This window comes from Chiloscyllium plagiosum, unplaced genomic scaffold (assembly GCF_004010195.1).
Source record: "Chiloscyllium plagiosum isolate BGI_BamShark_2017 unplaced genomic scaffold, ASM401019v2 scaf_7381, whole genome shotgun sequence".
In the NCBI taxonomy this organism is placed as follows: Eukaryota; Metazoa; Chordata; class Chondrichthyes; order Orectolobiformes; family Hemiscylliidae; genus Chiloscyllium; species Chiloscyllium plagiosum.
In genome coordinates, this window is record NW_025213567.1 from 1 (window position 1) to 27,194 (window position 27,194).

The 27,194-nt window shown below is 38.0% G+C and overlaps 1 protein-coding gene across 3 annotated transcripts; it reads left to right on the forward strand.

Moving 5' to 3' along the window:
* Window positions 1-1,133: 1,133 nt before the first annotated feature.
* On the forward strand, window positions 1,134-26,474 carry mapk6 (mitogen-activated protein kinase 6). 3 transcript variants are annotated; one of them, XM_043686259.1, is made up of 6 exons: window positions 1,134-1,366; window positions 10,062-11,263; window positions 21,700-21,844; window positions 22,209-22,373; window positions 22,811-23,012; window positions 23,962-26,474. In XM_043686259.1, exons 2-6 carry the CDS (start codon window positions 10,709-10,711, stop codon window positions 25,094-25,096), a joined length of 2,202 nt encoding a protein of 733 aa, XP_043542194.1. In that variant the 5' UTR covers window positions 1,134-1,366; window positions 10,062-10,708; the 3' UTR covers window positions 25,097-26,474. The 3 variants fall into 3 exon arrangements, with proteins under 3 accessions (XP_043542194.1, XP_043542193.1, XP_043542195.1); XM_043686258.1 differs by lacking the exon at window positions 1,134-1,366 and adding an exon at window positions 3,344-3,438; XM_043686260.1 differs by lacking the exon at window positions 1,134-1,366 and adding an exon at window positions 3,760-3,874.
* The last annotated feature ends 720 nt before the right edge of the window (window positions 26,475-27,194 follow it).

Consider the following 27,194-nt stretch of genomic DNA (forward strand, 5'->3'; position numbering starts at 1 on the left):
GAGCCATGGCAACATGAGGAGAAACTCTGAATGCAGAGTGTGTTCAGGATCTGGAGTACGCGCCCTGAGAGTGCGGTGAAAACAGCTTCAACCATGACTTTCAACACGGGATTGAATCGTCATCTGAACAAGAAAGTTTATGCAGATAGGCCTACTAGGTAGGGAAAGGCAAGGAATGACCAGAAGTGAATTGCTTTTGTAGAGGGCTAGGATTGACATAACGGGCTGAATAGCCTGCGCAATTTCACTTCGACGGCTGGAAAAAGGATTCTTTCCTTTACCCTTCAAAGCGAACGGTCCAGCAAACATCTGGGCAAGAGTTCCCGTCTCTGACGCTGGGAGCAGACAAAAAGACTGCTACTGCCTTGCATTCTAAAGGACTCCAGTTCCTCCAACAAGAATCCTTGCCGCGCTGCAAATAATAACCAGGTCAGTGGCAGGCAATCATAGGAGAGATTAAACCACTGGACTAATCGTACAGACTCGATGTAAAGTGCATCCACAACATCGGCATCGAGATTATTTGTATCCGGCCCATTTGGGATTTGTTACGTTCGAGGTCCAGATGATTGCAGAAGTGACCTGAAGATGCCCCATACCAACCCCCAGCTCTCACATACTCTGCATCCTCCCCCCAACCCCCATGAAATCTGATCGGGACATGTCAATAATTCCGTACATCGAGCTTTGGAATGATCACACTCACGGCACATGACCCACAAACACGAAATGAATCTGTCAGTGTTTTGACAGGGGGTCATTGACCTGCACCTCTCTCTCGCTCTCTCCACCACCTCCCCCCCAACCCTCCTCCCTCCTGCCACATCCCACCGAGCATCCCCAAGCCTGAAGTTTGAATTACCTTGTAGGGGCAGTGCTGACCAACGGGTGTCTGAGGTCGAAATGCCCTTCCCCCCTCACTCCCTCTTCTTTACCCGTTTACAAAACAAACCCCGGGACAGGCAAAACACAAGCGTTTCGTCTCCGTGCTATGGTGTTTTGTGGGGGTTTTTTTGCAGGCGATGGGTGATTGTGTGGGACGGGGAGCAGTGGGCTGGGCTCTCTGTTTACGAGCTCGATGCGTCACTGCAGGGTTGACACTGACAATGACATTGACACTGAAACTGATACAAGCGCCGCCTCCGATACTGTAAAAACCGGCCACAACCGCTGCAAACGCAATTTAAATTCGGCTTTCACACTGGCTACTTACAGTGACTTTGACTTGTAGTAAATGAATGCACCCAAATTAAATTAGTGAGCGCTCGATTCTTGAGAACGGGGAGTCTTTTACCGGGTTGTCTGATAAACTTTAGCACATACAACACAGTCTTTGACCTAACCGCTGTCAAGCGCCTTAAAAATGGTAAGCTGTTTCATAACAAACTTGCCAGTTTTGACGTTATTTTGTATATGATTGAGAAACACAAAGATCTCCCACCGGCTGCCTCTCGGATATGCTCGCTCTTGGCAGAATGGTGCAAGTGCACTGACTGTAATGGCCACATTTACCTCCCTTCTCGAAAGCGGCTAATATCGTTCGTAAGTCAATTAGAATTAAGTTAATTGTTACTGTTGTGCTGTTGACTGGTGTGATGTAAAACCGGTGTCTTGTCAAGTGGAAACGGTAATATTGTTTAGAAGTTTGACGCGCTGTATAATCGCGCTTTGTTTTCATGTATAAAGTGGAAACTCCAATATGAACTGAGCATGTTCAAAGGAGGACAGAACGTTTTCTCTCGGATTGAGTTTAAATCATTAATAAATGTAACTGACCTATAACAATTTTTTTCAGTTGCACGCAGCTATCTATTTTCCACCAACAAAATGATCACCTTCCCCCTTTTTGCTATGCCCAGTAATACGTAGATCATGACACATAGTCGAACTGTTGTAAAAATGCTTCTTAACGGAATAGAAATCAAATTAATGGGTGCGCCAAAAATGTCTTGACCTTCATATGGCCATTTTAAGATATAATACCGCTGTATACGCTCTAATATAGAGTTGGATTGTAGCGGCTTTTCTCTCATATGTGAGGATTTTCCCATTTAATACAATAATTCAAATATAACTGCATTAGCTCCGGCAATGCGGAATATTACCTTGCAATCCGGCGACCTAATTTCCAAACGAAATGAAACAAATTCAGACACAACACTTGGAGGCAGTAGGATTCCACGTCATATGCATAGGTATTTAAAGATGCGACTGAACGTCAATATTTCAGATCCGCTGCTGTTCCAGTGCTATCAATGGTTAAAATAACTTGCGCACAATCTACCACGGCCAACGTTACGAACATCGTGTCAGATTACTATGCAAGTACAAAATAATATCAATTTAATCATTGTTTGGTCACTTCATTGTGTCTCTAGTTACCATGGCAATCCGTGTTATTTCATCATTTTTGCGTATGATGTGAATCAGGCACGGGACGCATCATATAGTTGCTTCCATCTGGAAGTTTGACGTGAACTTCATAGATTAAGTGAACAGTAAAGCAAAATTTGAACATATGCGCGAGTCAGGCCAAATAACAAGTGTGACTGCAACCACAGAAGGTGAGAGGCAGATGGATCTGTAATTAAGTAAACAAAAAGTACGTCTGCATCTGCCAGCATTTAAAAATAAATTTTAAATCGTGGCGGAGCTTTGCTGTCAATTTGAAAATTTAACCCATCCTCTCTCGATTTGGCTTCATTGAGGTATGAAACAAAAACAGTGATTGCATGAGGGTTTTCAGCAGGTCTGATAGTACCTGTGGAGAGAAAGCAGAGTTAAGGTTTCAAGTCTAGCGACCCTTCTTTAAAACTTCTGTCCACAGATGCTGCCAGACCTGTTGAATTCCTCCAGTAATTGTTCTTTCTTTTCTTCCAGCACCTTGATTGTACATCAAGGCGATACTATATCTGGGAAGGCATTGATTAATCAGAATATTTTAATGAACTTTAATTACCTGTTGTTGCCATGCCTTTGTGTATTTGCGCCGGTGGGGGGGCAGGTGAGGAATGGAACGTGCTGGTGAAACTCATCACCGGCAGATTTAAAAGTGTAGAGTCCGGGATCACAATTGTCCCGTGTGCTTTTTTTTTGTCGCGTGGATTTATTAGAAGTGGGAGGGCGAGGAAGAGAAGATGCAGGTTTTTGTTTAAAAAAGAGCAAAGAGGGAAATTGTTGAGAAAACTCTGGCAGCATCCACGGAGAGAAAGCAGAGTTGCCGTTTCGGGTTGCTGAGAGCTGCAGGAGCATGTAGGCGAGACGCGGCTCGGAAGGCGGGTTTGAATTTCCCGCCGGCCGGCTGGGCGCGCGGGGCCTGTCGGGAGGCCGCGCGCTGGATGGTGGGTCTCGGTTGCTGCGCCTTCTCCGGCGGCTGAGTGACTGGGACCGAGTAGCGGCGTCGCGATCGGAGCTTTCCTCATGTTTTTGGGACGCCGGGTAAGTTGTGACCGATTCCCCCCAGGGGCTGGATTTTGTTCCCTTCCCCCACACAAAGACCCCTCTCCCTCTCCCTCTCCTCTCATAGTCGCCCCCTCCCCGACCCAACTCTCGAACCCCTTCCCCTCCCCCCACACAGGGTTTGAAAGAAAAGCCGAGTCGCCGGTGGTGGGGACGGCGATTGACGGCGAAGTCGACCAATCGGGGACGGGGCCGGCCGCGATGGGCGGGGCGGCCCGACCAATGAGGGGGCGAGGGCGGGACCTCGGTAGGGGGGGCCCGCCAGCCAGCCAGCAAGTTTGGTCGGTGGTCGTGTGTTTGGTTGACCGTCAGTGTGTGGGTCAAGGTGGGGGCTGAAGGAAGAGGAGCCTGTCCCCTCCTTAAAACAACACACATTGTGCTGGGAAACCGCAGTGAGTGAGCAGAGCCAGACAAGGTGAAAACTCTTGACAGATTCCTCTGCGGGTCATTTAGTATTTTTTTTAAAAACATGGCAATAAGACCCTTCGTGTCCGAGCTGGTCATCGAGCCTCACTCTGTTTAATCCCATTTTCTAACACTTTGCCTGTAAGACGGACCGCATTGTGTGTCCATGCCCCGCCACAAGCTCCTCCGGATCACTTGAGTCTCTCTCATTGTTCGGCAACACGCGGTGAGGCTCCAACAAGGGGCTTCATTTGGACCACAAATTCTCCTCTTTATCGAATTCATGTCACTTCTCGCAACACTTTTGTTGAAAACATGTATAAAGAGTTTTGATTTAATCAATTAATATTTTACGGTATTGTTTTTTTTTAAATTCCCCTTCCTTATAATAAATTATCTTGGTTTATTTTACGTTTTTCTTGACGCTTTTCGGTGACCTGACCTCGCAAGAACTCGTCCGGCCGTAGCACTGACCCCATCGGGCTTTCTCAATCGATCACCATTTTATCTTTTGATTGGGAAAGGAATTTAAACTGGTTTCCTATGCATACTCCTCGCCCCCACCCTCGCCCATAAGTAAAATTGAAGCCTTCAGACAGTGAGTAATATTTCCAGGGCCATGAAACGTCAACCAGTCGGCTTGCTCACAGGAGGCGACGTGGCTCATTTTCATGTGACTCATGTGGATTTTTTTCTTCTTAACAAAAGTTGCGGGTTATTTTCCTGTGACGCTAATGCTGGGTTGAGTGGCCACTCCAGGCTGCTGTACGGATGTGTCATGTTCCACAGACATGTGTCACTTACCTGCTTTGAAACATGTAAATTGGTTAAACCTAGGACTTTGGAGTTCTAAAGCGTGGTAGTGATCAGAAGTAGCGGCCCATATTAGCCTTGACTGTTCGCGAAATCATTGGCGACTTTCTTTACGAACAATTCGCGGAATTACTATCGTGTTGAGATTACACTGCGCCATTGCATTTTATCTCCCTCAATGGAAAGAAATTTTGTTACGTTAGTCGATCATGTGATAAATTTCCCTCCCGGAGATTTTTTTTCTGCAAGTTACTTTCCGCGTCTGGACATTTCCAAGTTAGTATTCTTATTTGAGTTAACTGTCCGATCCTATGAATCTCCATACTAAATATCAGTGGACGGCGTGTGCTATTAAGACATTGTATATGGAACGGTTAGTGGGTTACGAAAGTTGGTCTGATTTGATTTGATTTTGAAATCAAGGTTTTAGAGCGCGAATTCATGTTTAATCACAGGTGGTGGGTAGATGGGGGGGGGGGGGGAGTGGAACCACGGTGTGTTAATCTACGTTCCCCTCTTGTGCTTCTGCAACCTGTGTGTGTCTGTGTGCTGATGGCGATGGATTGGAAAGCGCGTATGTATTAAGAGTATCGTGTTCGAAGTTTGTAGCCTTCAGTCAGATGTTGAATGAATGTTTGGATTTTGTTTTTGTAATTTGTAGGCGGATACAGAGGAAAGTAAGCACATTGGCTAGCAGTCCTGTATCTTATTCTCCAAGTTAAAAGTGCTGACTGACGTTAGTACACCAAGTATTGCATACACAGTATCAATAAGTTAGTTGCAGTGATGTGAGGGGAAATTCCATTTTGTAATCATATTATGCTTCCGCGCCTTAAATGTGAAAGAAGTGAACGCCTCGGTAGATAATGGTTTAAAATTACGGAAATATTTAAGTGCTTTCTTTCCAGTAAATTTCGTTTAGTATAGATCATATCACAAAATTAAAATAGCTAAAGTAGGAAATAAACTCTTGTAACTCTCGACAGGGCACATTGTTGCATACTTTGAACTGCTAAAAAAATCTTTGAATACAATGTAATGGGGAAGAAATAGAGAAGGAAAATGGGATTTAATAGGCTACCATATTTCCCAAAACTTACTTTTGGAAGTAGAAGTTGTGTATTAAATTTTACGTTAAATGGAAATATTTTCAGTGGCAGCCGTGACTTTGTTTAAAAAATTAGTATAATAAAGTTCTAAATGACTCATGTATGAGGAACATATTACCAAAATAAATAACAAGAGAGAGGCTCATTTAAAGCATTGCAGAAGACCAAGTCCCCAATGAATGATGGTTTGGAATATTGTCATTCTTTGCCAAATTGTGATCAGTAGATAGTCAGTGAAAAAGGAGGCCTGTGAGTTATTAAATGCATTTTTCAGAAAATGAAAATTAAATCCCTTTATTTAAGGTGAAAGGATGCTATGCTAGGTTGCTGTTGTTAAGTCCAAGTGGATGCTTTTATTGTGCTGTTGAGTTGTGAGGAGCATTTATTTATTGGAAACTTCCTTCTCCCATTCAAAAAGCTTTTAAACACGAAACCATGATTATAATCAAAATGATAATACTTCAGATGCTGGAAATTTGAAACAAAAACAGAAAAAGCTGGAATAACTCAACTCTTAGGTGACATGTGGAGAGAAACAGTTAACATTTATGATAAATGCAAGGTCAGCCAGAACCATTAACCCTTTCTCTTTGTTTTCACCACAAACCCCACTCCCCCCAGATGCAGCCCATATTGAGCATTTCCCATGATTATAATAATCTTGTGTCAGTGCTATCTTGGATCCTGACCAAATGCAACTGAAACATTATAAAAATGTGATCTGTCTGTTAGTGTTGAGAATTCATTAATCCTAATGGTGGTGTTGCTGTGACCAGTTTCATTCCCCACATCCAGCACTTGCAGGCCTGGCTGATTTCAGGAAGCTAAAATGTGTGAAAGGCCTAATGATTGTACAGAGTTTTTATAGTAGTTTTGGAAGTTCTTTTTATACTAATATTTTTGGATTAATGTTATTTGGAGTGGAGGAACATATGCAGGAACACCATTGGCATTTTTCCTGTACTTTAGATTAGATTCCCTACAGTATAGAAACAGACCCTTAAGCCCAACAAGTCCATACCGACCCTCCAAAGAGCAACCCACCCAGAGCCACCCCCCCCCTACATTTACCCCTGACTAATGCACCCATCACTATGGGCAATTTAGCATGGTCAGTTCACCTGACCTGCACATCTTTGGATTGCGGGAGGAAACCGGAGTACCCGGAGGAAACTCACGCAGACACCAGGAGAATGTGCAGACTCCATGAACCCATGTCCCTGCCGCTGTGAGGCAGCAGTACCAACCACTGAGCCACTGTGCAGCCCCAAACTTGCATGAATGCTTGTTTTTTTTTTCTCCAATATTGACCCTTTCTGCACAGCGTCAATTTGGGATTTTGAGTAGAATAAATTGTGGGACTTTTAAAATATCAGTTTTCAGTTCAGTTTTACTATTTATGTTAAATGTTGAATATTATAAAAATTCTGAATTCACTTGAATCTGATTTCCTCTTTTGCCTTGTACTTCGTGCTTTGGCTCAGAAGATAGGCAAGTAATTCCTCCCCTGCTACAGTTCTTTTACTAAATATGCAGTGCCTAGATACAGAGCTTTTAGTTACGCTACCCTCCCTTTGTAGCAAGCAGATGGTTTCTGCGTTTGCTGTGGTATGGCAGAGAGTGGGATTTCCATTTCTGTGAATCAAGAGTTTTAAATCTACCTAGTCTGCTGCATTATGTTGACTCTGATGCACATCTGCCTTTCAGATATGGAACTGAGCAATTATTTTTACTTGGGTGAAGCATATTTTACAAATAATGTTGAGATTATGGACAAAATTGTTTTCTAATTTGTTTTGATCTGTGCAGAATATGAAAAGTAATTGAGAGGGGAATAAGATTTGCTAATTTGAGGAATGCCCTTCAAAGTGAAGTTTATTCTGAAGAATACTGTCTGGTGTAAAGTTCTGTAGGTTAATGTGATTGCTTCCCCTATACTCTCACCTATCATGTTGCTCAGTACAAATATATTTTACATTCTGGCCACATTAAAAAAAATGGGTGCATATCTTGTGAATCAGTGGACAAAATCATACAGGTGAACAAACACTGAGTCTTTTGAGCGATGTGCACATTGCTGACAAACAGCCAGCATTTATTGCCCTTGAGAAGGTGACAGTGAGACACTATCTTGAACAAATAGTCAATATAGTGTCAGTACATCCATAGTGCTGTTAGTAGGGGATGTTCCAGAATTTTGACTCAACCAACTGTGCATAACTGTGATTATGGTTGAGTCAGGATAGTATGTCTTAAAGGGGAACTTGCAGATGGTAGTGTTCTCTAGTACATACTGCCCTTGTTTGTGATAGTTGAAAAGTTTATGGTAGCACTGAAACCTTTTTGCATTCTTGTATATTCTAATGAAGTTGAACTTCTTTATAATGTTTTTGATATTGACAGAGTGGGTGTGGCATTGGCTATGTTATTGGCTGAACTTTGTTGTGCACACGGAGCAAGCTCTAGCCCCATAGTGTTTTCCTTGTGTCGTTCTCTTTAAGTTTTCATGGTGTTCTATGCTGTAGCATTATGATTTAACTCTATTCACAAAGTTCCTTTCTTCTTTAAACCCCTGAAACCTTGCTAAAATCATACGTTGTTTTTGGTGTGTGGCTGTTCATTAAATTGATATGATGGGTGCATTCGTGGATAGAGTTTAGAGAATTCTAGATCTAATTTTTGCTTCAGAAATGAAGTGCAATTAATAGATGTGTTTACTTGCTTATCCCTTTATAAGAACCACAGGTTCTGTCATGTATTAAATCCAGACTGGGAGGTTTGGGTAATTTGTCTACCATGCTTAATATTTAGCCCATAGGAGTTGAAAGATTTATTTTGTGCTCAGTTAAGTTTATTCCATTAGGATAATATACCTGATAATGGTGGTGGAGCAGGGGGGAGGAAAGGAAAGGAGGAGGTTGGAGGGGAGGCTTAATTTAAATACTAGTCTCAATTGTAAAATATCTCACATTACTTTATCCATTAACGTGCATGGTGTGCAAAAAACACACCTGGAGTTTAGAAATTTTGTCGTTCACTTCATTTATCTAAAAAGAACTGTTAATGTTAAATTTGAGCATCATAACTTGTAAATTCTAATTAAGATGAATTTAAAAAATATTATTTTATTCTTGCACATGGAGTGTGTGCCTGTGTTGCAAATGGAATCAGTTTTGTGTCCAGGTCTTCAAGGCAATCATCTTGAAACTCATAAGCAGCAATTAAATAGCAAATCTCCCTGAAATAACACCACTTTTATTTTTGCTTCACCACACGTGTTTTTCTTAAGACTTCCTGTTGTCTCCAAACAGTCAGTAGTGAATGTACAGAGCCAGTGCTGTAAACATCTAGAAGCATATAGATAAATACAATATTATTTTTTGATTACCAAAGATTCTCCTGGAGAAGGGATACAGATGAATGTTCTATTTGTCGTAACAATTTTTAAAAAGAAATTCAAATTCCCATATAAATATTTTCATTTCACAAATGGTTTGAGATTTTTTGTGTATCTACTATAAAAATAGTTTCTCCACAGATGGGCCATTCAAGTATTTTGTAAACATTTTGATATTGTGTTTTATTGAAAACATTTCCATTTTAATGTACCTAATTTACTAATGGGACTATGCAAATATGATATGAGGGCATTCTGTTCAACTCAATTTTTGCTCTAAGTTTCTGTGTAACAAATGTTGATATGAAAGTACATACAAGTTATTGTGAAGATTATGAAGAACATATCAGTGCAAATACTACCCTAATCTGTTAGAAATTGGAATTAAATACCATAAATTCCAAAACTTCAGTCGTGTCAGAAGATCTCTTTTGTGTACTGTAACCTTGAAACTTTTAAAATTAGTTTTCTTTTTTCTTGTAATTTATTAAACCCACTAATCTTAAAGTTTGTAATTCATTACTCCATCTTTAATTAAAGTGACGGTTGTACTCTGATTTGTACCAATTGTTGATATTCCCAGACAATTGCTGTCTCAGTTTGAACCACTATGGGTCATATAGCCAGAAAAACAGGGGAGAAGCACTCATTGGAAAATATTGAGAAGATTAGCACCTATATGCCATGCAAGCTCCGTAAAACACTGCCACCGTATCACAGTTATTTACTTTTCCCTCAATACAAAGGTGCATTATATGGAAAACTGAACAAAAACATATTCTGTCCATATAGAGTCCTAGTCATACAATACACTTATTGTTTTAATACAAAGTCTTTGGATCACTGACTTAATATTTCTTTCTCTTTTTGTTTTATAGGTTGTCCAAATATAAAATGGATGATAGCTTTGATTGTGACTGCGGTGAGCTTGAGCCACCTGATCATTAACGGAAGTCATCTTTTAGGGATAGAAAGCTGCCACAAGTTAATTACTTGTTCAGATTATAATTAAAAGGAAAAAAAATAGTGCTAATCAGCACTGTAGAATGACGCTGCTCAGGACCAGTCTTACACTGAATGTATCTGCACTATGAGGAGGATGTCAGTAGAGGTTTATAACACATATATGTATTGTCACACACCTTGTTAAATGTTAGCCTGTTTACAGCAGTAGTTTGGATGCATCTGTCTGTCGAAGTTCATTCCGTTGCAATCAAACTTTAGTTTAATTTTTAATGTCTGCAGGGATGCCCTTGTTTGAATTAGCCTAACATTTACTGACCTAAGTCAGAGAGAATTTCTATTCTTCAGGTTGTTCATTCTTGAAAGAGGGATTCAACTAGGAACAGAGCTGAACTTGTTCAGCTAGGATAGATGGCACATACATTTCAAAGAGAAAATATCTTGAAGTTGCGAAAAGGTTAAAGTTAGCTTGCTCTCTGTTGTGGAAGCTGATTTTTCACTAGTTTAGTTTTGACATAGGATTGCCCATCTGATAGAACAGGAAAGCTTGAGGGTTATCGACATGGCAGAAAAGTTTGGAAGTTTAATGAACATTCATGGTTTTGATTTGGGTGCTCGGTATATGGACTTGAAGCCACTCGGGTATGGTGGCAATGGCCTGGTTTTCTCTGCTGTGGACAATGACTGTGACAAGCGAGTGGCTGTCAAGAAAATTATCCTGAGTGATCCACAGAGTGTCAAACATGCCTTGCGAGAGATCAAAATCATCCGACGACTTGACAATGATAACATAGTGAAGGTGTTTGAGATTTTGGGTCCAAGTGGGATACCGATGTCTGATGATGTGGGTGCGATCACAGAACTGAATGCAGTATACATTGTTCAGGAGTACATGGAGACCGATCTAGCAAAGCTGTTGGAACAGGGTCCATTCTCAGAAGAGCATGCTAGGCTCTTCATGTACCAGCTGCTTCGTGGGCTAAAATACATCCATTCAGCTAATGTTCTGCACAGAGATCTCAAACCGGCTAACCTCTTCATTAACACTGAGGATTTGGTGCTGAAAATAGGGGATTTTGGTCTGGCACGCATCATGGATCCCCATTATTCTCACAAAGTAAGTTTTAATTTATTTCCCATGAACGAATAAGGTAGACATGCCATTAGTAGCGTTGAGTGTCATTGTTCAGATCTTTTGAGAAAACATTTCGCAAGGCTATAATATGGTATGGGCAGGATTGAGTAGTGTGCCACTTGTTCATGAGGCACATATGCTAGGATTTTCTAATAAGAATTTCATGTAGTTTAAAGACTAATTGAGTGACCTCAATTGCTTAGCTATATTACAATAAATATTATAATTCTTGTACTATTTTAGTGCAACAAAACTGTTTTAAAATAGTGAGCTTTTGAATGGAGGATTTAAAAAAATGTCATGTTGCAGTTGTATTAGTCCTGTAGGAATTTGTAAATTATAGTCATCGACCTGTCTTCAGATATTGTTACATATAGTATAGCTAATAGATTGTGTTTGTGGTTTGGTATACATCTTTTGACAAAGGAATGGCAATTTTGCAATTAAAACATTTCCTCTTCAATACCCTATATCACTAGTAATGTGTGTCATTGCATCAACTACCTGCTGAAAGATTTGTCACCTGCCTAATTTCTGATGACACCCTTTCTTTTGTTGTTAATCATTTGTGCAGCTTCTATATTGTAAACAAATCAAATGTCTTTGTATAATTCTTTCTGTTTGCTATTATATTGAGTTGTCCCTAATTGCTGTGATCCTACCTTGCCTTTCCTATGAGTGTAAAGCTTTCTCTCTCTGCCCATAACAATGTTTTCCCATAATGCAAAAAGTTTGGAAGCTGTAGTCAATTCAGAAGATTAGATTTTTGCTTTTAAAAAAGTGCTGAAAATGTGTTGCTGGAAAAGCGCAGCAGGTCAGGCAGCATCCAGGGAACAGGAGAATCGAAGAAGGGCTTATGCCCGAAACATCGATTCTCCTGTTCCCTGGATGCTGCCTGACCTGCTGCGCTTTTCCAGCAACACATTTTCAGCTCTGATCTCCAGCATCTGCAGACCTCACTTTCTCCTTTTAAAACAGTGGTCAATAGGCATTTGTAGCATTAATTGAATTGGCACTTCAAGCTTCCAGTCAGGTTATTCTAAATCTTATAAAATGAAATATTCCTATTCTAAAATCTGCTCATGGTATTGAAATCTTGACAAGTGATAGATAATTACAGTTTACACAGCTAAATAATACAAATAATATTGATATGTAATTCATCCTTGAAATATTTACAGGATTACAAACCTTTCTGGAGTTTGCTGGAGTCAATTGGTTGTTAATATTTGAAGGTTCTTTCAAAACCCAAGTTCAGAGCTTCTGTGGTCAAGGAATTATAGAATCCCAATGTTTGAATTGCCCTACTGACCCATTCACACAAAATATAGATGTATAATGTTTTCAAGATTTACGTTTTCCACTGCTGATTTGATTCCAGTGTGTAGTACACAGATTACATTCTAGTGTAGTTTCATAATGGCAGCAGTATCATGCAGTGACCTTGTTGGTTTCCCATTTTGTAGTCCCTTTGGAAATTAAGGCACCAGAATGTTGACATCTATCACAAGGTTAGCATCTGTTCCATGTGTGCACATTGAATGTCTGGAAGCTTCTTTTCATGCATTTGCCAGGGAGCAACATATCCCAACAGTTAATACTATGTAAATATAAACCATCTTGATGGGCATAAAATCTTTAACTGCATTGTTTCTTTTCAGCCATGATGGAAAAATTTCAGGAGAATTTTAGAATGAAACATTATGGGATGCGATTTGTCCAATTATATCTGTGCCTGATGTTGGTAAAGCTATCCTACAAGTCACACTCTCCCTCCCTCCCTCATAGTATCCATTTTAACCCTTTTAATTATTTATGCAATTCTCTTTGGAAAGTTACTGGTGATTCTATTTCCATTGTCACACTGCATGCAGATTGCCAAAAATTATATGTTTCTTTAAAAATTGCCTCAAGTTGCCTCTTGTTCTTTTGTTAGTTGCTTTAAATTCATATTCTTTAGGTACTGACTCCTTAATTATTCAATCAAAATACTTTATGATTTTGAACATCTGTCTAATCTTCTGCTTTCTTCTCTGCTCAAAGGAGGGTAGCCCTTCGTTGCAGCCTTTCCATATAACTGAAGTCCCTTATCCATGGTAGTTTTCTTCTGCATCTTTTCCAAAGCCATAACATCCTTTGTCAACTCTGGTGCCTAGAATTGAATACAGAAGCGGAGGTCTATCCAGTGTTTTACAAAGGTTTATTTAACCAGCTCTAAATAAAGCCAAGGGTTTTGTATTTTTTAAAAATCTGTCTCTTGACCTGTTTTTTCCATCATCGAAGGTTTGTGTGCATGCATAACCGGGTTACTCTGTTCCAAATGCTTAAAACCATACCATTTAATTCATTGTTTCCTCTGTCTATTTTCCTGCTGAAAACAATTACCTCCTTTTTTATTCATATATCTGACCATTTCACTAGTCTATGATCTGCTGACACCTGCTTACTGCATTTCCAAGTTGTTGTTATCTGCAAACTTAAAAGCATGTCCTGTATATCCAAGATAGATAAATATCAAAACATGAAAGTGGTGCCAATGCTGACTCTTGGGGAAATAGCACAGCATACACCCCAAACCCCTCTTCACCAAATCTGTTTTCAAAAATCTGTTCGTCAGTATTTGCTTTCTATGTCATAGGCAATTTTTCAGACATGCTGTGACTGTCCCTTTAATGCCTTCAGTTTTATTATGTGGTACATTTTAAAACTCCATATACACAACATTAACTACTCTACCCATAGCTATGTTCTGTTACTGTATCAAAAAAAGTAAATCTAGATCCTTTAATAATTGCATGCTAACTTTAATTTGCTGCCCCACACTTTTCCAAATGGCAATTAATTTTGTCCAGTGTTAGTGTCTAACTGACATTAGGTTGCTTGCAATTGTCACATCTGTCTGTCTTTTTTTTAAACAAAGGTCTTACATCTGCAATCCTTCTGTTTTTACTACCATCACTTTATCGACGGATGATTGAACTATTCTGACTAGCCTTCAATTTCAAGCTTTACTTTCCTCAGTAATCTAGCGTGCCTCTGATCTGGATCACATGACTGTTTGTTTAAGAACTTGTACAACCAGCCTTTCAAAAACAAGTTCTTAATTTTTTTTTCCCCATCTATTATCAATATTGTCCCTTTCCCAATTCCTTTTTTGTTTGATATTGACTGAGATTGTGTTGGTTTGAGCTTACTATCTCTAACAATAGAATATTCTCAGAATGAGCAATTGGGCTGAGTAGCATAAGCCTATTTTGTGTGACATGAACCTGATGATCGTGCGAAAATAACATAAGAATGTATATGGGATAGATTATTTTTAATTGAAATTGGACAAATTTATATCAATCTTTATGAAGAACTTTAATGCAACTTGATTTTGTCATGTAAAATATTGTTTCATGCATTAGCATCATTGCTCTTAAGGAACACCTTTTGCTTTCTTTATATTCAAATATGCGCCAACTCAAGTCAGTTAATTCTTAAATTTAAATATAAGCTTCAATGCTATTGGGCGTCACTTCCAAAATCTGGCCTGCCAGATCTTTGGGTTTATATGCTTGGAGGCATTTTCAATATTGGGACTATCTCTGACCGGAGAGAATTATTTGAACCAGGCACTTTGCTGAACCAAATGTTAGCTTAAAGCTAAACATCTGCTGGATGGTCTGTGTGTTTTGCTATATGTCAGTTCACGATATAGTATTGAAGGGTCATGATCTTGTTTTCAGTGCTCACTTAATTTTGAGTCACTGTGGAAAGGTTACTAAATGTAATCATCTCAGTACTGTAAACAGTAATTTGCTATCTAAGGAGCCAAGTTTTAATTGAATGAATGATAAATAGTATACCACAAAATATCCTGGAAGTCGTCTAAATGTTCTGTAATGACAGAAACATGCATCTAGCCATAAGTTGCTTATCCCTCGGTGGGGTTTTCAGTGAAATACCTACCATTAATATTTACACAGACGTTGAGTTTCTAAGACCAGTTTTTAGCCAAACACAAGGGGGTTATTTTACATGTGAACAGTAGTTTTGAGGAACTGCAATCCACTTACTCCCATCATCTTGCCGTTGCAGACCTGCCAGTATGGAGACTGTGTTTTCTCCAATTTGGTTTCACAAATACAAAATAGGGGCCATAGTAAGCTATTTGGCCTTTTGAGCCTGCTGCACTAGTCAGGATGATCATAGCTGATCATCCAGCTCATCCCCACTTTTCCCTCTATATTCTTTGATCCCTTTAGCCCCAAGTACTATATCTAACTCCTCCTTGAAATCATACAATGTGTTGGCCTCAACTGCTTTCTGTGGTAACAAATTCTATGGGCTCACCACTCTCTGGTGAGATGGTAGGTTTGACCTCACATGTTCATGTGTGCACACAAGGAACTGAACAACCACCTTCATTGGTGTGCTGTCCTATTTGTTTGAGTGGGTTTTCACCACAGTGAGTCACACATGAGTGGGTGGCACTTATAGAGATTGGAATTTTGGGGTAAAAGTCCCTGGTAACGCTGTGCACAAGATCAACCTTTGCTCTATGTATCTTATACCAGTATTAATTTGTAATGCTGCGGAATGCATGAAAAGTTTTTCCTAGTGCTCAATGTAAACATAATTCACGTTTTTGAATTGGAGAAAAGGAAAATGCCAGTTGTTGTCAAAAGCTAATAATTGAACTAGTGCTGCAAAAACTAATTCCATAGATGTTTGACCTCACAGATACCTGAAGCTTCAGTGATGTGAACCATGACCTTTATATTTGATCATTTAGTTCAATTTTAGTGTGTTTTGCAGCTTGGTTGTAACTAGCTTTGAGTTACTTGCATTGTCAAAGTTGTTTTAAATTAGTTTTTATTTCTTCTGTGGGTCATGTTTTAAATTATTGCCTATTTTGATTACCACAAAGTGTGAACTAAAATTATTACATGCAGACAAAACATACTTGGAATGTTTTTCAATTAGGACAAAACCTGCTCCTAAATTTGGGACCCTTTTCAACTGTTCAGTTCATTTTTTTTTTCATGATGTGTTGCCTTGTTCAGTTTCCCATAAATGTAATGACTTTTTTTGGCATTTCTAACTTTTTCATTTTAAATAAAACCTTGTTTCTACAGTTGAAAATCCGATTTCAAGCCTTGCACATTTTAGTTCAATAAATAGCCTCTGAACTGTTTTAAATTTTTTTAGTTTGTAACTATCTTTTCAATAAACAAAGGGAGCTTTCTTTTAACTAGTATTTTGCTTACAACTGAAGATTTTATGTTTGCATTTTTTTCTGACGTATTATTGACCTTTTCTTGGGAATGATCAATAAGGAAGAGGTGGCATTAACTACTGGGTAATGCTCATCTCTGGTATTCCCCCCCCAAATTTAAATACCTCACCAGGTTTACTTAAACTCAAGTACTTTCCCCTTCTCCATGATAAGTTCTGTACAACAAAATAAATATTTGGAAAAATCCATGTAATAGTAAAGGGTTTCACAATTTTTCACTTAAACGATTCCCCAACCTAAAGGTAGTACATTAGGCCTAATAGATTAATACTTGTCAATAATCTCTTGAATTTTAAAACACGTTCAGTTTACCACTAAGTTCAATAAAACGTTACAAAAACAGAACTCAAACTGAGTTCTGAGGAAGGGTCATCAGACCTGAAGCGTTAACTCTGATTTCTCTTTACAGATACTGCTAGACCTGCTGAACTTTTCCAGCAGCTTCTGTTATTGTTTCTGATCTGGAGCATCCACAGTTTTATTGTTTTTTATTCAATAAAACATTATTTTTCTTGAGGCTTATTTTATTTTCAAGGTATTTTTGAGCTGAAGGTATTTAAATGGATGCATTACAGAGCCTGGAGAAAAAAATATGTATGCTCTTCATTGCAACATATACATACAAATGATATAACCTGACTGAATTGTGTGTTTCTAATATTTTGCTATTCCTGTTTTTTAATTATCTACTAGAATATAACAGTCTTGAGATCTAGTAAATCAAGGTCCAACTAAACTTAAACTTACTGATCTACTGCCACTTCTGATGAATGAATGTGCATACCTACTTGCCCCTTAAACACTGAAAACTGCTTCGAACCAAAGAATACATTAAAAAATGGAATGTAAACTTTAACACAAGCGTTGTTTGTCAAAACCAGCATACACTATCCATTAGACTGGTTTGATTTATTGTTGCATGGATCTGTTTTTCTTTAAAAACATTTTCATAAAATAACTAAGCGGCTTTAACAAGAAGTGATGTTTTGTGGGGTGATGATATTTGAGATATGTTACACCTTCAGCTGGTTGTCAGTATTAAATTTGAGTTTTTTTTTTATCTATACAAATCCAAGTCTTTTCTAATAAAGCAGTTCTGGAGCCCGTGATCTATGTTGGTTTCTCTAAAATCAGGCTTTGTATGCAGAGATTAGTTTTTTTTTCCACGTAGTGTTTAAGGTCTTGTGAACTCAACTTGATGGAATGAATTCAACTCCAATTTTCCCATCAAAAGTGGGAGGTGATTTTGAAAGTCTAACCTTGCCATGAGTGCACATTGACAGATAGAGTAATTGAGATGTACAGCACAAAACAGACCCTTTGGTCCACTCATTCATGCTGACCAGATATCCTAACCTAATCTAGTCCCATTTTCCAACACTTGGCCCATATCCCTCTAAACCCTTCCTATTCATGTACCCATCCAGATGTATTTTAAATGTAATTGCACCAGCCTCTACCACTTCCTCTGGTAGCTCATTCCATACGCGCACTACACTGCATTTAAAAGGTCCCTTTTAAATGTTTCCCCCCTCACCCTATACTTCTGCCCTCTAGTTCTGGACTCCACCACCTCAGGGAAAAGATCTTAACTATTTACCCTATCCGTATCCTTCATGGTTTTAAGTCTTCAAATGTATAAGTGCATCTTTGAAATAGCATCAGTAATAAGAATGGAAGTAGAATTTTCTATATTCCGAATACTTTTCATCAACTAATTGACTAGCACAAATAATGAGGGATATTTATTTTAAACATGTTTATGATTTTCTAACCCAGTCCTTTGCAAGCATGACCATATAAAGCTAGCCAGTATGAATATTTTCGGGTGAGTTTAAAATAGAGGAAGGTTTTATTTGCTATTTAGCCTGACTTGTTATTTGATAGAAATGAATACAACTAGTTTTCCTACTTTGTAAATCAGAAGCTTTGATAGTCTACTTCCCTGTTGATTGGTATTTATATTCTTTTCATATCTTTATTATTTTGCTCGAAATGAATTCATAAGGTAGAAATATCAGCATTTTTTTCTTTGTAAGTCTGTATACTTTTAAATTTGTTGATTTCTGAGCTCTCGTATTTCAACTTGTCACTATGAAGGTGCATTTAGTTTTAGTATTAATGAAGTAGCTTCTTTCTTTCAAATATTCCTAAAATTTGCAGTGTGTTTTTACCTTGTGACAAATCATTTTGGTTGCAATGTTATTTGTTTAACTTTAAACTTCTAGACCCCAAATGGGTTTGTAGTTTTCATATTCTTTTGACTGCTGCACTCATTGGTGGCTTGTTCCATGTTTGTTTAAATGCTTGTGTAACCAGAGTGTACCATTGAAATAACTTATGTCACTAACTTTCTAAAAAGAAAATGGTCACTTTATTACAGTGCAACGTGCCTACCCATAATTGCAAACTAGTTCCTAACTTCTACCAGTTTGCTGCAGAGGAGTACTGTCTCTTGGACAATACTTAGTCATGCCTTCCAGAGTGAACGTTGCTCACTTGAGCCTTGATAGCATGTGAAGAGATTACTGCTGAGTCTGATTTCAGCCCTTAATTGTTAGTGATTGCAGTAAGGGATGTTGGGTAGCAATCTAGTGGGAAACATGGAATTTTTTTTTAACTTCTATCTAATCAGGGGCAAGGACACCTCTCTGTGCAACTATGCAACATTCCAATGGCTGAGATCAGCTAACAGCACAGACTAGAAGATATAGCTCCCAATTTCCAGGATAACTTCATTGAGCCATTGGTTGGGTGTACTTTAGTTTTAATAGGTTCCTTGACTGATTTTTTTTTAAAAAAAGAAACAAATTGCCAACTCTCAATTAGTTCTTCTGTTCCTGAAGATTCCAGTAATTTATTGGTACCCAATAGAGGGTGCCATAAACTCACAATAAGTTCGGCATTTCTTGGCATATTGCTACATTAGGGTTACTAATTATGTATTGTAACAATTTAAATGTGCACCTGAATATAATTTTTTTTCAGTAAATGTTGATAATGCACAGATTTTCCATGTGGCTAATTTTTTTCCTAAACATTCCACGTACAAGGGTCCCTTTGTTTTCTCCAGACCTCTCTCCCTCCCCTTCCTGAAGGCAGCAGTTTGTGCCAGGATATGGTTCCACAAGCAGTGGCCCTCCAGTAGCTCTGAAACGGCCATTCTTCATGTGTGAACCTGGATGGTGAGTGCTCGTTCTGCTATTCACAGCCCAGCCCTGCCTTTTCTCATTTGACGTACATTCACTTGAAGCCGAAATTGCTGATCTGGCATGCTGAGCGTTTCAGAAATTTTTGTTTTGGTTTGAATACCGGTGTATGCAGCCTTTTATGCTCCTTATGTAGACCTTTTGCTGTAAAGTTTGGAGCAATAGCTGTTCCAATGAGCAAAGCCATTCAGCTACGTTTGTGCCAAAACCAGAACACCCAGTATTTGTGGTTAATATCAGCTGGAGGCATAGTTGCAGCTGTGTACCGATACCGATCAGGAGAGCATTGATGCAGGAATGTTGAGTGCTAAAGCCAGAAAGTCTCTCTTTGATTCTCCAATTACAGTCAGTTTTTGATCTCTGCTATAAGACATAAAAGTTCTAGAATCCTGTAGGTCTTGGATATGTTGTACCTTAGTTCACTTGGTACTTTACTAGGAGAGAATATTGGAGGCCAGGAAGCAAGCCACCTACAAGGTTTCCTTGCACATGTCTCTGTAGTTTTGGTGAAGGGGGAAATGGTATTTTCTGGCCCATATATACAGTACCTACAGTTACAGTAGACTAGTTGTGATGGATGATTGGAATACAGAAATGAGTAAGTCCAGCTTCTTGATAATTAAATAGTTTTATCTTTCATTTGCAACAGAGCCAAAGAAAATTCTGTGCAGTCGAGTAAATAAATTACGCACAGGGGTATTGCTGTCCAAGCTTGCTTCCCCACTGTCATTCCTCCCCCAATAGCATCTTTACAAAGTTTTTAGGTTTTCATTTGCTTATAATAGCTTCATTATCACTTGGGTACAATTTTTCAGTTTGTGGGATCTTTAGTGAAGCATATAAACCTGTTTTAGGGATAGCTGAAAAGTCAGTGTTTATAGTTACTGACCAGAACAGTGAAGGATAATTGTTGCACTCCTCAGCAGCTCAACCTTGAGAATTTTCACCTCCTTCTAGATACTAATAGGTGGATTGTTAAACAGCCAAATATTGCTAGATTCTTGGGTCTTCAGTGAGTAAGCAAATGCATATTAGTAGAAATAGGTAAATAAGGTGAATTTAAAGAAAATGATGTGAAAGATAAGTGGTAATGTGGATTTAATATGAATAATACAGAACTTAATTGGATGGTAAAGTACACTTAATTTTGACTTGCATTCAAAAATTGCACTATTTTAAATTGCAGCTAGAATGTGTGAATATGTTCTTGAGGCTTCCACTTGTTGATAGCTAATTCTTCAACTGAAGATTTCAGTATGTTTCCTTGTAATTAGATAAAATTGTGTAAAAGCCTTGAGAACAAAAGGGTAAAACCACAATTATTCTGCACCTTTCAAGTTGTGTATTTTTAAAATTTGAATATTAAGCATTTTTCAGTTGTCAGAATGGTGTCCAGAATTAATTTTCTGGTCACTTACATTTTGATTAAGTGTAACAAGTGTTCTGTCACATACACAAGCAAAAACTTGAATTTTTTTTTATAGTTCAAGTTATGAAGGAACAGCATATAATATTTGTAGGATTGGATAGCACCATTCTTTTCATATCATAGTGTTTCTGAAAGAGAATCTCACACCACTGAACTGTTCATTCATGACTATGGAATAAAAAAAAGCTTGTGATGCTTGCTGGTAATTTGCACTTTTTAAAAATATTTGTGATGGAACAATAATGTAAGCATATTCCCAACAAGTTTGATCAAGTGAATCATGGTTTATCTTGTAAAATGTGAACAGTTTCCAGAAAATCAATTTCCAGACTGCTTCATGTCTTAACTAACATTTTACAGGAGTGGATAATAAAGATGATCTGTAAACCAGCCAAATGCATTTAAGTGGCGCATGTATAGATTGTTTTTCTATTTTGGAATATAAACGGCTTATTATTCTTTTGAGGGGGAAAAATAGTATAACTTGTTTTTCTAGGGTTATCTGTCTGAAGGACTGGTTACTAAGTGGTACAGATCTCCACGTCTCCTCCTCTCCCCCAACAACTACACCAAAGCCATTGACATGTGGGCCGCTGGCTGCATCTTTGCTGAAATGCTGACTGGGAAAACGCTTTTTGCAGGTCAGTGTTGCTAAGTTAGTATGACAGTTTTTAGTCACAATATTTTAGACAGCACTAAACTGCTTTGTTGTGTAGTAATCAACGACTTTTCTTAATAAAGAAAAATGAGAAAATCAGTGTTTCAGTGGAGCTTATCCCAAATGCTGATGTTCGTGATTTAAGTGTTTGTACTGTGTTTTGTGCAACACTTCATTTGTAGAGCTGCGCTATTTCATATTGTAAAATTTAATGGAATGTTTCAAAGCTATTTGATTCTTGTAATTCCATTAATCTTGATACCTATACTTGTGGAATTCATATTCTGATGAGCTTGTTAATAGTTTATCCCTTCAAATATTCAAGTATTTTTAAAAACTTGGTTTAGGTGCTCATGAGCTGGAGCAAATGCAGTTGATTCTTAATTCCATCCCTGTAATCCATGAGGAAGATCTTCAGGAGTTATTGGGTGTGATTCCAGTTTATATACAAAATGACATGACAGAACCTCACAATCCATTGCCACAGCTACTCCCCGGTGTCTGTGCTGAAGGTACGTAATGATCTGTAACTCCTTGTCTTAATTTTGTATTCTGTTTGAACTAATTTGGATTTATTTCAGAAGTTTAAGTTGATTACATCAGTACAAAATAAATTATTTTCTAAGTTGTATTATTTAAATGAGCTAGAAAGGTGGCTGTAACATAATCCATTACTTGGTTTCTTATTTTGGCTGCACTGGGGGTCCAAAACAGAAGGGAGGGGAAACCTGAAAGTTAAATCCACACTTGCATTTTAACATTCATTTAGAATTAGATTGAAGTTCAGAGAGAGATTGGCTTCCTGCTATTATTAGTGTTGGGAATGATTGGATGTTCCAATTATTTGTTAGTGTTCAGACAGGAGATTAATGGTATAATTTTGCTGAGTTGGAATGTAAGGAAAAGTTGAAAGGCTTCTATAAAAATGTATTTTTCTTTTGAAACTTAGCATTGGATTTTCTGGAACAAATTTTGACCTTCAATCCAATGGACAGACTGACAGCAGCTGAAGCATTGGCCCATCCGTACATGAGTATTTATTCCTTCCCTTCGGATGAACCCACATCTGCCCACCCCTTTCACATTGAGGACGAAGTTGATGATATTTTGCTAATGGATGAAAGTCACAGCCATACTTACAACTGGGATAGGTAATTAATTCATTTCTATTACATTGTTTATTTTGTGTTTGGTAAAATATTGTTCCTAAGGTGGTATTTTTGATAAATCACATCCAATAATTAGACTTTTGGGTTACTTTTGGATATAAGCAAAACAGGTAGCTTTATTGTCTTTAGCTTTATTTTAGAAAATTATTTAGTTTTAGGTGTATTAGTGTTTCTCTGCACCATTGGAAAGTATTTCCCCTTTATAGATGAAGAGCATAATGGGGGAAATAGGAGCTGGCATAGATCATTTGACTGCTCAGACCTATTCTGCCATTCAGCAAGGATGTGGTTGTTCTGACTGCAGCCTTAACTTGAGTTACTTGCCTCCCTCCATAAGCCTTGACTCTATTGTGAATCAAGAAGTTGATATAACTCAACTTTGTTTATATTCAATGACCCAGTTTCCACTGCTTGCTGGGGAACAAACTCCTAAGGTTAGTGATATGCCTGCTTTATGGCAAGGACTCAAACATCTTTGAAGTTTTTGTTTCCTCCTTGAGAGTTTTGTGCTTACTAGTTTGTCCTGTTCCCTCAAATGGCATAAAGATTCCCCCTGTATTTAATTGTGATAACAATATTGCCCTTGTTTGCTGCCCAGGTAGAATTAATTGCATTTTTAAAAAGTTGATCCACTAGTGCTAAATCTTGAATTGCTAGTTCCGTGTTCAACCGAATTCAGACTTCCTTATTTTAACAGGTGTCCAAGAAAGGATAATTTGTACCCTTTGTCCAGGAAGAGTTAGATCCAAAATGAAGTTATGAGTTTCCCAACTTATGTCTTTGGATATTTTAATTTTTAAAATCACGTATGCAATGTAAGTTAAAGTGCTCTGTGGTATTTCTGCAAGATGATTCAATTTTGGAATCATTCTAAGTTATTGAACTTATGCCTGATGTCATGAATATCCATTGCTTGAATTGTTTATTTCAGATACCATGAAAGCGAATTGTCAGACCATGACTGGCCTTTGCACAGTAACTTTGAGGCAGATGATGTCCAACGAGATCCACGAGCAATGTCTGACATGACTGAAGAAGATGAGGTACAAGTGGACCCTCGCAAGTATTTAGATGGAGAACGTGAAAAGTATTTGGAGGATCCTGCATTTGACTTGAACTTTTCCACTGAACATTCTTGGCCACATTCAGATCACCATGAAAACAAATACTGTGATCTAGAATGTGGCCACACCTGTAATTATAAAGTGGGGTCACCATCCTACTTGGATAATTTGGTGTGGAGGGACAGTGAAGTGAATCATTACTATGAGCCCAAACTTATTATAGACCTATCTAACTGGAAAGAGCAAAGCAGAGATAAGCCCGATAAAAAAGGCAAATCAAAGTGTGAAAAGAATGGACTAGTGAAGGCACAGTTAGCTTTGGTAGAGGCAACACAACAGATTGCTGAGAAGGGCAAAGAGAAGATTCGGGGGTTTGACTTTGATTCTTTCATGGCAAGCACCATCAAGCTTAGTTTGCAGCCAGAGGCTTGTGATATAGATAAGCTGAATGACTTGAACAGTTCAGTATCTCAGTTGGACCTGAAAAGTTCAATGTCAAATTGCAAGTCTGTCAGTCAGGAGAAGGAGGAGAAAGGGATGGCCAATTTGGCTCAACTGGAATACCAAAGTCAGAATCCATGGGATTGCCAGTTTGCAATTGACGGAAGCGATGGTGAGGAGGAAAGTTTTCTAATTCATCTAGATGAAGATGTTTGTTGGGACAACAGGAAGGATGAGCAGCTAGAAAAAAGTACATTCACTAGTTATTTAGACAAGTTATTCAACAAAAAAGATGAGGTAGAAATCGCAGAATCTGAGCCGGCAAGTGACAGGAAACTGGGGGAAAGAATTAGTGAAGAGTGTGTGAAAGAGGTGAGCAGAAATGGGGAGATCCCATTCAGCAAGCAGTTGGAGTCCATTGGTATTCCCCAGTTTGACAATCCTGTCAGTTCACCACTGAAATCTAAAGCGATTCAGACCACTTTAGCACCTGCCGCTGCAAAACTGTCTCCTCAGATTCCTCATAAGACTTATAGTAGCATCTTGAAACATTTGAACTGAATAGAACACTCAGCAGACATTTGTTTTGTATACTTTACTATGTGCATTTGTCTCATTTTCTTAAGTCTGGAATCTTATTTTTGTAAGTTCAAACTGTGTTCCTTTTGGTTTGAATGGTTTACTATTTTTACACGTCAAATTATTTTGACATTGCATTTTAATTTTTTTGTAAACTTATGTCATTTGCACACTGTTTAAATATGTACATTACAAAAAAAAATTAATGCAGAAAATTGTGACTATGAAACGGTGTGATAATGCACTAGACCAAGTGGACATATTTAATTGGTGAAATTAGAATAACCACCAAGCACAGTCTACTTGTTTTGCAAATGGAATGGTTTCCATTTTAGCAAATACACGGTTGAAATATATTTGCATGAGATTTTTACAAATTCATTTAAAATCAAATTAAAAGTGTTTAAGTCCAAGCAGTAAAGTGCGTTTGTTTTTCCCCAGCAGTACATTAGACATTTTCTGATAGCTTAAATGTTTCTTAAACATGTGATGCCAGCAAAACCAGCAAATGAATGCAGAACATGGTACGCATGTGTTATCTACCTCAAGGTAACGGCAATGAGTGGCTGACCTTGAGCCACCTTCAGTGCTTCACAGCATGGACGTGAACTTAGCCAGCATCACTGTACTAGCAGTTGTTCCCTGTTTGAAAAGCTGTCAGTACTTGTAACTTTCTGGTATGCATTTTCCATAGTAAAGTGTTCAGATACATTATTTATTTTAGCAGATGTAAGATTTTTCTGTATTTATTTTAATTTTATAGTTTCATTGTGACTTTAAAATGAATTTGGGGCATTTTGAAGCTAACTTCATGTCTGGCACTATAGTTGATTGTGTAAAATGAAAATCACCTTGTCCTAATGCTTTCCCATTTACTTGTCTTTAGAATTGGCTTGTTTTGAAAAGAGCATTCACTATATATAGGAATTGGTACATTTTAGTGATGCTTAACTTCCCATTAAATAAACCTTTGAACAATTTAGAATTCATTTCAAAGCTGATTTTGGAAATGCTCCAAGAAGTCTTAAATTCTATGTTTAATTTGTTTAAAATTTAAGATTAGAAATCTCTGCATGGAAATAACTGAGTTACAAACATGACTGTAAAAGTTAAAGCTATAGACAACAGTAAGATGGATGTTGAATTTTCATCTTTATTTTTATTGTACATTTTTATTAAATTTGTAATTTCTCAAGCCAGCATGATTTCCATAGGTTCAGAATATAGCATGTAGAATTATTTCTGGAAATTTATTTGCATTTACCAATTTAGATACTAAGTTTCTGTATTATTGGTTCTCATCCTCTTCCCTCCCCCAAAAGATCCAAAAAGGAACAAATAAACATAACCCAAACCTAAATGCTTGTGACTTGCTGTGTAACCTGAAGTATGTTCATTTTAGCCCAGAAATTCTATCTTAAAAGGATTTTTAAAAAATGTTATAACAGTTGGGCAATTGTTATAACTGGAACAAATAGTTGTACGAGTACATCATGCTAACAGCTGAGAAAGGAGGAACCATTAGAACACACTTGTTATACTCCGATTACTCTGCTATGATCCCCATTGAAGGAAGGTTGAAAGTTTGTGCCGCAGTCTCCTCCTAAAAATAAATTTCAAATCATACTGCACAACTAGCAAAAGTGGAATCGAGAATTTAACTCTGCATTTAGTTTCCAGACATTTTATGTGCAGTGTAAGTTGACTAAGGACATACATTGTAAAACATTTATTTCATTAAATGCACCATTTAAGTTGGTAAAATGGTCTGCTTGCAAAAGTTGCAGTATGGATTTTTACTCCTTTTTTGATGATTTCCCCATGTCCCAAGTGCTAAGATTAGTAAACATCCTTTGAGTGTTTGTTTCCCTCCTCCCATCTCCTCTCCACCCTACATTTTAACCAAGATGCTTAATTCAATGCATGTTTTTCAATGTCTGAATAATGTGATTCTTTCACAACTGACTCTCATTCCATTTTCTTTTTGCAAATAAGTGCACTCAGTATTCTGTGACATAGGTCATTAGCTTGATTGAACATAATTTCCAGCAACATTGTGGTTTGCATGATGTAAATGAGC

What these genes read in the sequence shown, in the direction of transcription:
- mapk6 (XM_043686259.1), top strand. Translation starts at nt 10,709, where the DNA reads ATGGCAGAAAAGTTTGGAAGTTTAATGAACATTCATGGTTTTGATTTG. An exon ending in TGGGAAAACGCTTTTTGCAG is followed by an intron (nt 21,845 to 22,208) that starts GTCAGTGTTGCT and finishes AACTTGGTTTAG; the next exon opens with GTGCTCATGAGCTGGAGCAA. An exon ending in CCCCGGTGTCTGTGCTGAAG is followed by an intron (nt 22,374 to 22,810) that starts GTACGTAATGAT and finishes TTTGAAACTTAG; the next exon opens with CATTGGATTTTCTGGAACAA.